The sequence below is a fragment of the Macaca fascicularis genome, chromosome 18 (assembly GCF_037993035.2).
Source record: "Macaca fascicularis isolate 582-1 chromosome 18, T2T-MFA8v1.1".
Taxonomy (NCBI): domain Eukaryota; kingdom Metazoa; phylum Chordata; class Mammalia; order Primates; family Cercopithecidae; genus Macaca; species Macaca fascicularis.
In genome coordinates, this window is record NC_088392.1 from 80,578,243 (window position 1) to 80,594,442 (window position 16,200).

The 16,200-nt window shown below is 40.9% G+C and overlaps 1 protein-coding gene across 4 annotated transcripts in view; it reads right to left on the minus strand.

Moving 5' to 3' along the window:
- The window catches only part of SPIRE1 (spire type actin nucleation factor 1), a 191,056-nt gene that overhangs the window by 49,672 nt on the left and 125,184 nt on the right, over positions 1 to 16,200 (minus strand). For all 4 annotated transcript variants that reach the window (XM_045377827.3, XM_045377825.3, XM_045377826.3 and 1 more), the window contains exons 5-6: positions 8,934 to 9,011; positions 2,962 to 3,126 (exon numbers count right to left, since the gene is read on the minus strand). In XM_045377827.3, the coding sequence (XP_045233762.2) occupies positions 2,962 to 3,126; positions 8,934 to 9,011 (243 nt within the window). The remainder of the gene's footprint in view (positions 1 to 2,961; positions 3,127 to 8,933; positions 9,012 to 16,200) is intronic.

Genomic DNA, 16,200 nt, shown 5'->3' on the forward strand with positions numbered 1-16,200 from the left:
GGGGTTTTTTCCCCCTACTTAGTTGCTTCCCTACAGGTTATCAGTGGCTCCCAAAATACTGGAAGCTTTGAGAGAACAGAGACTGTAATACGTCCTTCCAGAGTCAGAATAAGGTCTAGCACATAAAAAGTCCTTAACAAATATTTTAAAAATTAAAATAAAATTAACAAATACAAACAGGTAGCATAGATTTTTAAATGTTTAAAAGCATGAAATAAATGTAGATGTTAAAAATGAAAGAATATTTTCTTTCAGTCAAATTGGTCAGCCACAAAGGACACCCATTTGTATAAGGATGTGAAGCAATGGGCAAAACTTTCTGTTATAAATAATAATCATCACAGTATTTCTGAGGGCAGCTGGGGAACATGTACAGAGCACAGAGCACTGGGGTCAGAGAGAATGAGGCTGAGCCTCAGCTATGCCTTGTAACCAGCTGTCTGAACTTGGAAAGTTACTACCGAGCATCTTTAAATTTCAGTTTCCTCATCTGTAAAGTAAATCAGATTTGATATTTAGTTGAAATGTTTAGCTTATTAAAATTAACGAGCAGCTAAAATAGCCACTTAACTATCAAACCAAGTGACATGGCTGGGCATGGTGGCTCACGCCTATAATCCCAGCACTTCGGGAGGCCGAGGTCGGCAGATCACCTAAGGTCAGGAGTTTGAGACCAGCCTGGGCAACATGGTGAAGTCCCATCTCTACTAAAAATACAAAAATTAGCCAGGCATGGTTGTACGCGCCTGTAATCCCAGCTACTTGGGAGGCTGAGGCACGAGAATCACTTGAACCTGGGAGGCGGAGGTTGCAGTGAGCCAAGGTCACGCCACCGCACTTCAGCCTGGGCAAAAAGAGTGAGACTGTCTCAAAAATAAAAAACAAAAAACAAAGTGATGTTTCATAAGAACCTTCTGACATAAAATAACTTTGATTAAATTTCCTCAAAAATGTGGACAGAATTCATTAATCCATCCCGTAACTATTTATTGAGCAAGGTATTCAGTATTTGGTTGCATGTCAGGTCCATGTTCTTGTCAAAGGGGATAAACAGTGAGAATAACTAAGTTCTTGTCTTTGTGAGGGAGACAGACAATAAATCTGGAAATATATGGCAATGTCAGCTAGTGAAACACGAGAGTAAAGAGATGGAGAAGACTTTTCTAATGAGGGAAAACTTGAGCACAGGCCTGAAAAGTAAAGAGGCAAATTATGCGGCTATGGGAGAGGAGATTTCCTGAGAGAAGGAATATCCAAGGCAAAGGCTCTGTTACAGGAGCACACTAGGCACTGCTGAGACACTGGCAGAGATCAGGGCGGCGAACAAGAAGAACCCTGCAGGGAAGCACAGCAGAAGATGAGGCCTGAGAGGTAACCTGGACCCAGCCGTGTGGGCTGTGCCGGCCCCGGGAAGCACAGCAGAAGATGAGGCCTGAGAGGTAACCTGGACCCAGCCGTGTGGGCTGTGCCGGCCCCGGGAAGCACAGCAGAAGATGAGGCCTGAGAGGTAACCTGGACCCAGCTGTGTGGGCTGTGCTGGCCCCGGTAAGGACATGGAGTTTCTTCCAAGTGTGATGAAAAGCCAGTGGAAGGTTCTGAGCAGAGCATTGACATGACCACATTTTTTACTTAAGAAGCCTACTTGGTTGTTTTTGGGAAAAACAGATTGAAAGGGGCAAGCGTGAAAGCAGGAAGGCCACTTAGAGGTTACTGTCATAGTCTGATGAGAGATGATGGTGGCGTGGAATAGAAGATATTTTGGCCACGTGCCATGGCTCATGCCTATAATCCCAGCACTTTGGGAGGCGGAGGCAGGTGGATCACTTGAGCTCAGTCAGGAATTTGAGACCAGCTTGGGCAACATGGCAAAACTCTGTCTCTACAAAAAATACAAAAAACACTTGCTGGGCGTGGTGGCGCACACCTGTGGTCCCAGCTACTCAGGAGGCTGAGGTGGGAGGATCACTGGAACCTGGGAAGTTGAGGCTACAATGAAGCTGTGATCGTGCCACTGCACTTTAGCCTGGGTGACAGAGCAAGACCCTGTCTCAAAAAAAAAAAATCTCTCAAGTGGAGATGGAGGGAAGTGGTCAGAATCAGGGTATGTTTTAAAGGGAGAGCTGTCAGAATTTGCCAATGAACTAGATGTTCCACATCTAGGAACTTAAGGATTTCATGGTGGACATTTAAAAAGATTTACATACAAGGATACCCAAGATATGTTGCTTATAAAGGGATACAAGGTCATTTGTTTAATAAACTCCAGAATAGCCATAAGCTAGAAAAGAGACAGCCATTTAGAAATAATGTTGAATATATAATGACATGAAAAAAATAATCACGATATGTTAAGCAAAACAACCAGTAATAAAACAAAACATTCTATATTAACTCAGTATGCCCAAATAAAGTGCATAGAAACAAGGCTAAAGGTTATTGATCAACATGTTAACAAAATTTCTGTCTGGGTTATGGAATTATATGTTTGTAACTTTCCTTCTTTAAGCTTAATGTGCTTTCCAAATTTTCTACAACGATCAAGTATTACTTGTATAAAAATAAATAATTTTTAAAATTTAATATTAAAATTATTTTCAACAAATGCAATTACGGATGAATAACTATTTGAGTCCATTAATAGTTTTTTGTTTTTCTTTTTTGAGAGAGGATCTCACTCTGTCGCCCAGGCTGGAGTGCAGTGGCTCAATCTTGGGTCACTGCAACCTCCACCTCCTGGGTTCCAGCAATTCTCCTGCCTCAGCCTCCCTAGTAGATGGAACTACAGGCGTGCACCACCACGCCCAACTAATTTTTGTATTTTTTGGTAGAGACGGGGATTCACCATGTTGGTCAGGCTGGTCTTGACTCCTGACCTCAGGTGATCCACCCACCTCAACCTCCCAAAATGCTGGGATTACAGGAGTGAGGCACCACGCCCCGCCTGACAGTTTGGTTACTTACCATCACTTTTCGCAAGGTGTATCTTTTGCAGCGAATGTCATCCATTAGCATCTCATAAGGGGTGAGCTGATATTCAATGGGCAAAGGGTTGTACTGCCGCTCTTGGACCTTCTTGAGTTTTACCCCATTCCTCAAATCCCTCATCACCTGTACCCAGAATCGTGCCTGAAAGAACCAAGGATAGAGAGACATCAATGAATAAAAGTACTAGTTTCTTCTAAACAGTTAGTCATACAGAATAAATGAAGAGCCTGGATTACAAAACAACGAGTAAACCAACCAAAAACTATTTTAAAAATTAGATTTTGGTTACTAAAAGATGGGTGGAAAGAAAGTAGAGAATCCACAGGCTCCCCCTGCCGAGGCACATGGCTTTAAACCTAAGCTCCACCACCGTGGTAGGCTTCATTAAGGGCTCAGGTTCTTCATGCTTTCCTGCGTCTACGCCATTATGTGACTCTGCTCACTAAAGGAGACTACATTTCCCACACCCTGACTTTGGGTTTGGCTACATGATTTGCTTGGCCACTGGAACAGTGGTGGGTGTGATAAGACCAAGGGATTCAAAAGGGTATGTACAATGGGCTTGTCCCTTGTGTTTCTATTGTGGCCATGAGAATGTCAAGCCTGGGTTAGCCTGTGGTCCCAGGATAAAGATGAGATACCTGTAAAGTGGAGCTACCATAGAGGATCTGGAGACCCATGAGCTAGTAAGTGCTTTTGCTTTATGCAGCTGTGATTTTGTAGTGGTTAGTTACACAGTATTACTGTGACCACAGCTGACTGCCAGACAGCCACTTGCCAGCTATCTGACATGGAGCAAGTTGCTGCACCTTTCTGAGCCGTAGTTTCCTTATCAATAAAAGAAGTGGTACTTTTATTACTTGTTGAGAATATCAGAATCAGTGGATGGTGCTCTGTACATAGAAAATACTAAAAAAGGCTGGGTGCAATGGGTCACACCTGTAATCCCAGCACTCAGGGAGGCCAAGGCAGGTGGATCACCTGAGGTCGGGAGTTTGAGACCGGCCTGACCTATATGGTGAAACTCCGTCTCTACTAAAAGTACAAAAATTAGCTGGGTGTGGTGGTGTGTGCCTATAATCGCAGCCACTCAGGAGGCTGAGGCAGGAGAATTGCCTGAACCCAGGAAGTAGAGGTTGCAGTGAGCCCAGATCGCGCCACTGCACTCCAGCCTGGGCAACAGAGTGAGACTCTGTCTCAAATAAATAAAATAAAAAACATAAAATAATACAAAATCTGTTTATATTTATCTTATTATACTTTAAGTCTTTTGTTCTCCTGCCTATAATGTGCCAAAGTCTCTACTTGAGTGAAGTCCATCACAATATTTAGCTAAAAACCTGTAACTTGTTAAAATTAACAAGTGACATGGCTGAGCGCAGTGGCTCATACCTATAATCCCAGCACTTTGGGAGGTTGAGGCGGGCTGATCACGAGGTCAGGAGATTAAGACCATCCTGGCTAACATGGTGAAACCCTGTCTCTACTAAAAATACAAAAAATTAGCCAGGCGTAGTGGCATGTGTCTGTAGTCCCAGCTACTCAGAAGGCTGAGGCAGAAGAATCGCTTGAACCTGGCAGGCGGAGGTTGTAGTGAGCCGAGATAGCGCCACTGCACTCCAGCCTGACAACAGAGTGAGAGTCCATCTCAAAAAAAAAAAAAAAAAAAAAAAAAAAAGACATAATAGTTACTTAAATCTATTTACTGTAAAATCAAGTGAAATATTTCATAAGAATCTTCTATGTAAAATAACTGATTAAATTTCTCAAAACATCCTCAATAACGATTCATAATTAAAAAAAAAAAAGTTGGGTTTAGACAATGAGAAGCTACCAAAAAATATAAAAAGCATACCATTTCCCATCCTCTTGTTCCAAAAAGGATTTGAGGTACTTATGGTGTACCATTAGACACCTCCTAAAATATTCATATTTACAAAGATTCTTAGATTCTGCCATTAAAGATGTTCTAAAATAATATCCCTAAAATATCCGTATTTCTCTCTTGGGAATGCTTTCGTCCCAACTTCCACACTTCTCTTATTCATTCCTTTAAGATGCAGTCCAAATATCGTCTCATCTTTTAAAAGTCTCCCTTCAGGCTTTAAATTAGGGGACAGGGGACAGTTACCCACATTAGAAGCTTTAGCTATAATTTATAAAAGGATTCAAACACACTTTGTTCTTTTTGTTTTTTGTTTTGAGATGGAGTCTTGCTCTTGTCGCCCCATGTTGGAGTGCAATGGTGTGATCTTGGCTCACTGTAATTTATGCCTCCCGGGTTCAAGGGATTCTCTTGCCTCAGTCTCCTGAGTAGCTGGGATTACAGGTGCCCGCCACTACACCAAGCTAATTTTTTGTATTTTCAGTAGACACAGGTTTCATCATGTTGGCCAGGCTGGTGTTGAACTCCTGACCTCAAGTGATTCACCCACCTTGGCCTCCCAAAGTGCTGAGATTACAGGCATGAGGCACTATGCCTGGCCCATACTTTGTTATATAGTCGGTTTTGTGTGTATAATTGTTTAGTTAAAAAATCTTACGTACTACTTTTCAGAAATTAAAGTCGCAGTTATTATATAAAATAACAGACAACTGTCATCATATGCATTCCTGGAGATTATCATTTATCCCTTGTACCATTAGGAAGATTCTGAAACTAGAATCTGCTACTAAAGACATTCTAATTCTCTCTCAACTCTGCTCTTTTCATTCTAATCTTTCTAGGTAATTCACTTAGTGGTCTTATGAGGAGGAAGTTGGTGATCTACGCAAATATAACTCCCTCTGGAGTTAGTGCTTCTCTTGTCAGGCATGACACTGTTTTCAAATGAAGGTGGCTTACAGTAAGAAATTAAATTTTTACTTTAAGTTTATACTAGCTGTTTGCTAACTTTTGAACACTGGAAGTTATTTATCTGGTTTCAACGACTGGAAAACCAATTTAAAATTTATTGGCCAAGATGATATACACCTAGAATGACACTATCCAAGTATTCTACATAAAGGAAAATCAATAATCAATTTTATTCTAAAATGACAAATAATACCAGCTTTTAAGACAACGTAGGCAAGTATTTTTTTGTCTTGAAAGTTCCAAATATATTGAAGATATCTATCAATAAATTAAGAATATTGCAAACAAGAAACAACCCAAATGACCAGCAACAGATGAATAGATAAACTGCGATATATCCACACAATGGGATACTTCTCAATACTCTACGGATACAGACAACACGGATGAAATCTCAAAACAATTATGAAGAGTGAAAGAAGCCAAACCAAAAACAGTACATACCAGCTGGGCATGGAGGCTCAAACCTGTAATCCCAGCACTTTGGGAGGCCAAGGTGGGCGGATCACGAGGTCAGGAGTACGACACTAGCCTGACCAACATGGTGAAACCCCGTCTCTACTAAAAATACAAAAATTAGCTGGACGTGGTGGCATGCACCTGTAATCCCAGCTACTCAGGAGGCTGAGGCAGGAGAATTGTTTGAACCCAAATGGTGGAGGTTGCAATGAGCTGAGATCACGCCACTGCACTCCAGCCTGGGCGACAGAGAGAGACTCCATCTAAAAAAATAAAAATAAACCCCCAAAACAGTACATACCATATGATTACATTTATATAAAATTCTAGAAAGTGCAAACTAATCTATAGTCACAGAAAGCACATGACTAGTTGCCTGGAAACTGGGGAGGAGGGAGGCAGGAGGTAGGATTATAAAAAGGTATGAGGAAACGTTGGGTGTGATAAATAGGCTCATTATTTTGATTGCAGTGATGGTTTCATGGGTGAATATATATATATATGTACAAAACATATGTCAAAATTTATTAAGTTATACATTTTACATATGTGCAGCTTACTGTATATCTACTGTATCTCAATAAAACAGTTAGAAAATAATGTGACAAACAAAACCTATTAGGTCAAAAGCAACCCATTCATATAATAATGGCATGATTTATCTAGCACTCTTAACCTAAAAAGTCAGAATCCTGAAATGTGCCTTCCTCCTGACACCTGGACTTCAACAAACTTTTTTTTTTTGAGACAGAGTCTCCCTGTGTCGCCCAGGCTGGAGTGCAGTGGTACGATCTCAGCTCACCTCAACCTCCGCCTCCAAGTTCAAGCTATTCTCCTGTTTCAGCCTCACAAGTAGGTGGGATTACAGGTGCGCACCACCACGCCCGGCTAATTTTTGTATTTTTTAGTAGACATGGCTGGCCATGTTGGCTAGGCTTGTCTCGAACTCCTGACCTCAAGTGATCCGCCCACCTCAGCCTCCCAAAGTGCTGAGATTACAGGCGTGAGCCACCATGCCTGGCCTTGGACTTCCACAATCAAACACACTCTGCAACATTCACTGTTCTGTCCCCAAGGCTGTCATGCCTACCAACTCTAAGTTTTATATGAGAGCAGAGATTTTTGGAGTCACTAGGATTTAGTACTATGCCTAAAAAACTGTAGATACTCAAAGTGTGTCACGTGAATAAACCACATTATCTGTTTTACAAATCTGTCTTCTGTTTAGGACTGAGTGTTATTGGGAGAGAGACTCCATATTGTTTATTCTGCATTCCCAGGGTCCTCATCCAGATAACTGTTCATTGGATAAATAAATGTACAACGCCGTTAGTTTCACACTTAATCCTGAAAACATAGCTTAAACTTTATACACAAGAATATGTTAAGGCAGGGGTTTGCAACCCCCAGTCCACTGACTGGTACTGGTCTGTGGCCTGTCAGGAACTGAGCTGCACAGCCAGTGGTGGATGAGCAAGCATTATGCCTGAGCTGTCTCCTGTAAGATCAGTAGTGGCATTAGATTCTCAAAGGAGCACAAACCCTACTGTGAACTGCACACGTGAGGGATCTAGGTTGTATGCTCCTTTGAGAATCTAATGCCTGATGATCTGAGGTGGAACAGTTTCATCCTGAAACCACCCCTCAACCCCCAATCCTTGAAACTGTCTTCCACAAAACCAGTTTCTGGTACCAAAAAGGTTGGGGACCGCTGTGTTAAGGTATTAACATAAATAGAAATATTAATATTTTAAAACACTAAAATTCTCAGAGGCATTGGGGGTGGTTTTAATAAAACCAGAAAGCTTTTTAAAATGGGGAATAGATATTTCCTCAAATATAAGACTAAGCATTCATATTTATATATCAATTCATACTACAGTCCTTAATAAAGAGTGTTTTTTAATTTTTTTTGAGAGGGTCTCACTCTGTTGACCAGGCTGGAGTGCAGTGGTGTGATCATGGTTAACCGCAGCCTCAACCTCCTGGGCTCAAGTGATCCTTCTAACTCAGCCTCCCAAGTAGCTGGGACCACAGGCACATGACACCAGCCTGGTTAATTTTTTTATTATTACTATTTTTAATAATAATAAAAATCCTCCTATTTTAGTGATAGGGTCTCACTATGTTGTTCAGGCTGGTCTTGAATTCCTAAGCTCCAGCAATCTTCCTGCCTTGGCCTCCCCAAGTGCTGGGATTACAGGTGTGAGCTACCATGCCTGGCCAATAACTAGCATTTTAAAAAACATTATACAGGCTGGGCACAGTGGCTCATGCCTGTAATCCCAGCACTTTGGGAGGCCAAAGTGGGAGGATCACATGAGGTCAGGAGTTTGAGACCAGCCTGGCCAACATGGTGAAACCCCATCTCTTCTAAAAATACAAAATTAGCCAGGCGTGGTGGCACATGCCTGAAGTCCCAGCTACTTGGGAGGCTGAGGCAGGAGAATCACTTGAACCCAGGAGGTGGGGGCTGCAGTGCACGGGAGGCAGGGGTTGCAGTGAGCCGAGACTGCACCACTGCACCGCAGCCTGAGCAACAGAATGAAACCCTGTCTCAAAAAAAAAAAAAAAAAAAAATTATACTATGTCTTAGACAGTAAACAGATCAGAAAGCATTTCCAGCTCTTACCCAGTCAGCGTTTTTCAGCTCTTCCAAATCTGTGCTAGATTCATCACTCTTTTCCATTTCTTGAATCTTCTTAAGATTCTACAGGTTAAAATAAAACAGGCATAAAAATTTCATTAACTTACCTTCTCAAATTAAAATTCCTAACACATCTCTTCAGATAAGACATATATTCAAGTGTCAGTGAAGGAGATAGTATAGAATCTATTGCTTTGTAAACTCTAGGGCCAATTAAAATGGAACCCTGAGGATCCATTTTACTGAGGATGGACTGAGATTGCTCAGGTCTTGCCAACCCAACTTTTTTTTTTTTTTTTTTTAACGTAAGCTCTCTTTCTTTTCATCTCTACTACAAATTCCTTACTCTAAACACCATCATATTTTGCCTGGGCTTCTGAAGCAATCTGATCTCGGATGCTCTCCTCTCCTCACCCCACAGCTGGTCTCTGTCATTGTCTACTTTCATTCTTCCTTCAGATATCAGACTCAACAGAATCACCGATTCTTCAGAGAAGACTTCCCTTCCTCCCTGAGTACGTCAAAATCCTCCTATTTTAAAATTTTATAGCACCATTATACCTCTAGAGCTCTTATCCACATTGTAATTTTACACATATTAGTGCCTTCCCTCTAGACTTCATGAGGCAGAATCCCATCTTCAGAGGCCACACTGGCACTTGCTGATGTTCAATATGTATTTATCAAGTAATTTGATAAGTAAATTTTAATTGATAAAAATGCCTCAAAACTGCATCAATTCAATACTTGCAACTTTAAGAAAATCTTGGTTCCTAAAATATATTCACATATTAATTCTAAGTTTATGGTACACTAATTCTACTTACAGTAATTCAACCCTAATATATTTACTTTTTGCTGAGCTATGGGCCTGCCTGCACTAAAACTGAGTTTTTAAAAAATTTCCCCCTAATCCCCACATTGATCAAGACTGTTTAAATGCACTGTATGAAATCTAGCTTGTTTGATATGAAAATAATGAATACTTAACTTTATTTATTTATTTATTTATTTGAGATGGAGTTTTGCTCTTGTTGCCCAGGCTGGCGTGCAATGGTGCAATCTCGGCTCACTACAACCTCCACCTCCCGGTTCAACCGATTCTCCTGCCTCAGCCTCCTGAATAGCTGGGAGTACAGACATGCACCACCACGCCTAGCTAATTTTGTATTTTTAGTGCAGACGGGGTTTCTCCATGCTGGTCAGGCTAGTCTCGAACTCCTGACCTCAGGTGATCTGCCCGCCTCAGCCTCCCAAAGAGCTGGGTAACAGGCATGAGCCACCATTCTTGGTCTGAAATATTAATTTTTAAAATTTATTTATTTATTTTTAGAGATAGGGTCTTCCTCTGTTGTTCAGGCTGGAGTGCACTGATGCAATTACAGCTCATTGCAGCCTCAAATTCCTGGGGCTCCAGTAATCCTCCCAGCTTAGCATCCCAAGTAACTGAGACTACAGGTATACAACCCTATGCCTAGATAATTTTTGTATTTTCTACAGATATTCACTATATTGCCTGGGCTGGTGTCAAACTCCTCGGCTTGCGATCCCCCTGCCTCAGCCTCCCAAAGTGCTCGGATTATAGGCTTGAGTCACACCTTACCTCATCTCCTACTATTTCTTCCCACTACAGCCTTAGGGTATTTACACTGGCTGCCACCTTCTTCCTAGAATGCTTTACATTTCAAATACCCAGATTGAGTCACCTCACATCTGTTACACACTTGCGCAAACGTCCCCTTCTCAGCAGGGTCTATCTTGACCAAATTCCAAGCCCCATCCCCAGCTACTAGCAATTACTCTAGCCTACGTCTTTTCCCATATCTCCTCCTACCTTTTAGTGGTCTATATGACGTATTTATTTCATATGTTTACTGTCTACCACCTCCTGATGGATTCAGACTTTAGGAAAGAAGAATTTTTTTTTTTTTTTTTGTATTTTGTTCACTGATGGGATTCACAAATCTCCAAAATAGTGCCTTGCATAGAATAGGTGCTTACTAAATATTTCTTCATTAAGTAGACTAAGATACTTTCAACCATGCATGTTTAAATACTTAAACCTATTTAATAGCCCTTACCAGGTCAACTTTAATAAGAGGAAGCTCAATAAGAGGGAGTAATATTCAGAGAAAAATCTACGTTCTCCTCGAAATTCAGAATCCCCTAGGGAATTTGGGGAGAAGTATCTTCTCTGCCACAGAGAAACACATGCTCTGCATTTTAGGAAAATAAATCTTCACCCCAGGCTCACATTACATTTAAGTGTCTCATTCAGTCAATAGGTGGATGAATAAATAGATAAAATAAAATAAAGAAGAAAAAGAAATGCATTTCTAACACCATACAGAAGAAAAGAAGTAATTATAGTATTAAATATGTCAACAAGATTCAACCAGCAACAAATAAGCTGGTTTGAAACCTTAGCGCCCGAGAAAGTATGCATAAATGGATCAACCTTCTAACAACCCTCCTTTCCTTAGACATAATGGAGTGTAGGGTGGGGCTGACGCATGCCCACGTGGAAACACGTTCTTTCTGCCATATTCTCCCTTGTCACCCAAAGGCTGATCCCACAGAAGCAATATACTGTTTACCCAGGAGTTTATAAACCATAAAAAAATGAAAAAAGCTGAAATCATGATGAATAAACTCGTCTTTATAAGCCTATACTGTTTTTTGTGTGTGTGAGGTTTTTTTTTTTTTTTTTTTTTTTTTTTATTTTAATTCTAGACCAGGTGCAGTGACTCACACCTATGATCCCAATATTTGGGGAAGCTGAGGCAGGAGGACTGCTTGAGGCCAGGATGTGAAGACCAACCTGGGCAACATAGTAAGACCGTGTCTCTCCAAAAAAACCAAAAAATTAGCCAGGTATGGTGGTGCTTGCCTGTAGTCCCAGCTACTCAGGAGGCTGAGGTGGGAGAATCACTTCAGCCTGGGAGGTTGCGGCTACAAGTGAGCTAAGATCACACCACTGCACTCCCACCTGGGCAACAGAGAGAAACCCTGTCTCAAAAAAAAAAAAATAAAACAAAATATTAATAAAACAACAGACAAATACAACACATTTTCCTGGAATTAATGTAATGAAAGCTGCAGTAAGCTGCCCTGTTTCAGGAACAGCGTGCTCTTCCACTAGTGGCTAGAGATGTCTGCTAAAGGCTCACTACTTAACCCTCCTCAGGAACTGCCCTTGGCCAAAGGAAGCTGCTTTGTCAAAGTTACATCCTCCCTAGAGTAACCTGTATCCAGTCACTGGTCTGTGAGGAAGTACGCAGATCAGGCCTCCTTGCTTCCATTTGGGACATCTCTGAAGAACCACTCCCAGCTGCTGAGCTCCCTGTGGGATCGGCTGAGGCCTCTGCTGCATCTGTATCACATTTCAACATTTCCCTCTGCTCAATCCTGCTTTCCTTACCCCTTACAGGTGTTCCCAAAAGCATGCCCCAGTAAAACCTCCTGAATTCAAATTTTACCCCTAGGAGTCCCCCAAGGAAATCCTAGGGGAACTTAATCCACAGCATGGAACATTAAAAAAATATTACAACAGACATCTCAGACAAAACTTACATTAATTTCAAAGGTAAAATCCACTATTTCAAAGACATTTTAACTTGCACTAGATTATATATCCTTCAGTGGACAGCATTAATTTTGTCAAGAAACGCTTCCCGCTCCTTCCTCTGATAAAGATCCTTCTGTGGAGAAATGCATCCCATACGGTTTGAGCAGAGCTGACCCAGTACCTCACCTCCTATTTACAAGCTTAAGAACATGATCCAGACCAGCCAGCACAGCCTATCTCCTGGCCACTGTGACTGGTTACTAAGTGGGTATATGACCCCAAATCTTCCTCTAAGACTTTTTTGCCCCAATTAACAGAAAAGATTTCCTGCTAGAGTTGCTCAATTGGTAGAGTGTGAGAATAGGGCTGTAGACGGTAGTAAGAGACTGTCCTGGAAAGGGTTGGAGAGGAAAGGGAGGGAGCACGCCAGCCCTAATTACAGCTTTTGAGATTCTGGATCCAACTATGCCTAAAACTAGCTGTACCCTTAGACTTCCCAATTACGTGAGCCAATACATCTCTCCCCTACTCTGCCCATGCTTATTTGAGTGGGTTTCTGTCATTTGCAACTGAAAGTTATGATTTAATATGTCCTCACAGTCTACAAATATGAGTTCATGCTTTTATGTCTTAGGGGTACTTTGGTAGAATAGTGTGAGAAGCAGCAAAATATATTCAATCCAAACTCTTTTGCTTCAACGCTCACCAAAACAGGGCCCCTTTTCCACCCAACGTTAATTTTTACTATTCTCCAACACATCCCTGACTAAATGCAGTCAGGAGGATGTCACGGTTAGGCCTGCCTACATCTCTACCGTTATTTGTGCTGTGATCAAATCCCTCACTCTTTGCCACTAAGAAAAACGATCTGTTTGTTCTTTATAACATTGAAGGTAATTTAAATGGTCCAAGAATTTCACATTTCTTTGTTTTTCTGAACAGTAGCACAAACTGTAGCTCAGATACTTTCCAGCTGCGTGACTTTGGGCAAATTTTTAAATTTTGGATTTTAAAATCCTGTTTGATTTTCTCACATATTAAAGTGCAAATAATAACAGCTACCTTTTGGATTTTATAGAAGAAATACACCAGAATACAGATGAAACACAGCATTCAGCTCAGACCATAGTGAACATTCAGTAGGTATTAGTTATTATAAGTCAATGAATATCTATGAGGATTTGATTGTGAATACTTTTACTCCATCACAAAAATGTTTTATTCTAAGTGAATTTGTTTCACAAAATGATACCTCTCCTTAGCCTCTTCCTCAAATCAAAATCCTGACTCAGCAATAAATCAATGTAGATAGCTTAGAATCTATAAATACTGTAATCAAACAAGCTTGATCAAATATGTGGCTAGAAAGCTCAATTTTTCTAGTGAGCAGCAAAAACAAATGAGTTATCTGAAAGTAAATTACAGATTTTTCTTGTTTTAGATTCAAGCTTCTGCCAATTATACTTCAGCTTCTGAATGATTTTTTTTTTTTTTTTTTTTTGCTTGCAGAAATGTAATAACAGATGTCAACCTGTGCTTGAGATATGGTGAGAAAGTTCTAATTGGGAGAACCCACATGGCAATTATGCTTCCCATTTCTGACATGACCATTCTCAAGCTGGCAATTAGAACTGCTCTATGCCAACATTTTCAGTTCCTGGCAACTTAAACAAAATCCACTCTGTGAATCAGAAGTATGTCAAATGCTCGGAGAATAATTTTAATCCATTTGTGTAGGTCTAACATCAGCTCACATATAAGTACCCCTTTACTAATTAAATCCTTCTTATTCACATATATACACATATTAAAATAATATAATAATAAAGTATTTTTATGACAGCATTTTAATGATCACCATTTCCACCATTTAAATTATCTTACTTCCCTATGCCATGTGTACATGTTTTCAGTTAGAAATTTTAAAATGTATAATAAGGAATGTATTTCAAAAATTCCTGGAACAAATTTTTAATTAATTGTTGAGACCAAGTCTCACTCTGTTGACCAAGTTGCTGCAATGGTGTGATCATGGCTCACTGCAATCTCAACTTCCTGGGCTTAAGCCATCCTTTCACCTCAGCCTCCTGAGTAGCAGGGACTACAGGCATGTACCAACACACTCAGCTAATTTTTGTACTTTTAGTAGAGACAGGGTTTTGCATGTTGACCAGACTGGTCCTGAACTCCTGGGCTCAGTGGTTCGCCCGTCTCAGACTCCCAAAGTGCTGGGATTATAGGCGTGAGCAACCACACTGGGCAACAAACATTTGTAATAACTCAGTTAAAATATGCTAATGCAGGCCAGGTATAATGGCTCACAACTTTAATCCCAGCACTTTGGGAGGCTGAGGCAGAAGGACTGCCTGAACCTGGGTGTTCGGAGTGCAGTGAGCTGTGACTGCATCACTGCATTCCAGTCTGGGCAAAAGAGCAAGACCCAGTCTCAAAAAAAAAAAAAAAGAAAGAAAAGAAAAGAGAGGGGAAGGGAGGGGAGAGGAGGGGAGGGGAGAGGAGGGGAGGGGAGAGGAGGGGAGGGGAGGGGAGGGGAGGGGAGGGGAGGGGAGGGAAGGGGAGGGGAGGGGAGGGAAGGGGAGGGGAGGGGAGGGAAGGGGAGGGGAGGGGAGGGGAGGAAAGGAGAAGGGAAGGGAAGGGAAGGGAAGGGAGGGGAGGGGAGGGGAGGGGAGGGGAGGGAAAAGAAAAAGAAAAGAAAAGCAACAAATTCCTGCCAGGCACAGTGGCTCATGCCTGTAGTCCCAACTACTTGGGGGGGCTGAGGTGGGAGGATTGCTTGAGGCCGGGAGGCAGAGGTTGCAGTAAGTTGAGATTGCACCACTGCATGAGATTACCTCAGCATAGGTGACAGAGCCAGACCTTGTCTCAAAACAAAAACAAAAACAAAAACAAAACAAAAAAACCAAAGAAATACTTAAAGACTATTAAATACATTTCATGACTGACATTATTTCACAATATTGTCTATAATAAATTAAAAAATGAATATCAGACACGCAGATTATGAGCTATAACTTTTTAATTCAAATATATTTTATCTGAAAAGAGGGAAAAATATTTTATCATATTGACTAGTCCCAAATTAATATTTCAGAAATTAGGGTACAAAAACCCAGTAGAAAGTTATAGCAGTTGTTCTGATAAATGGAAGTCTCCCGGGCAGAGTTAATGGATAAGTACGAAAGAATATGATTTATGTTTGTGTCAAGCTTTATGGTGCATTCTTAAAGATACAGCACGCTTCTCCTCCCTGAGGGGTTGGTGGACGGTGGCCAAATAACAACTACAGCAATTATGAAAAAAGTCAAGAGCATTTCATGGAATAAAAAATGTAAAATGTTAAGATAAACTATAAATTCATATTCTGTACTACTTAATTCGAATTTATATGGTTCACTACAGAAATTAGAAAAACTATAAAGTCATAAAAATGAAAGCAATTCATTTCCAGGTTCTAGGAAAGAATTCCTAGAATTCCTCTATTCTTCCAGTATTTTTGTACCTATACACATATGTTCGCACACGTGCACGCACACATACACTCTCTCTGTTTAATGAATGTCTCTGCTCCACATAGCTGGACTGACATTGTCTCCTGATACATATCTGCCTTTTCTGTTTTTATACTCATCAGCTCTTCACACCTATAGAAATGCAGTGATGATAAAA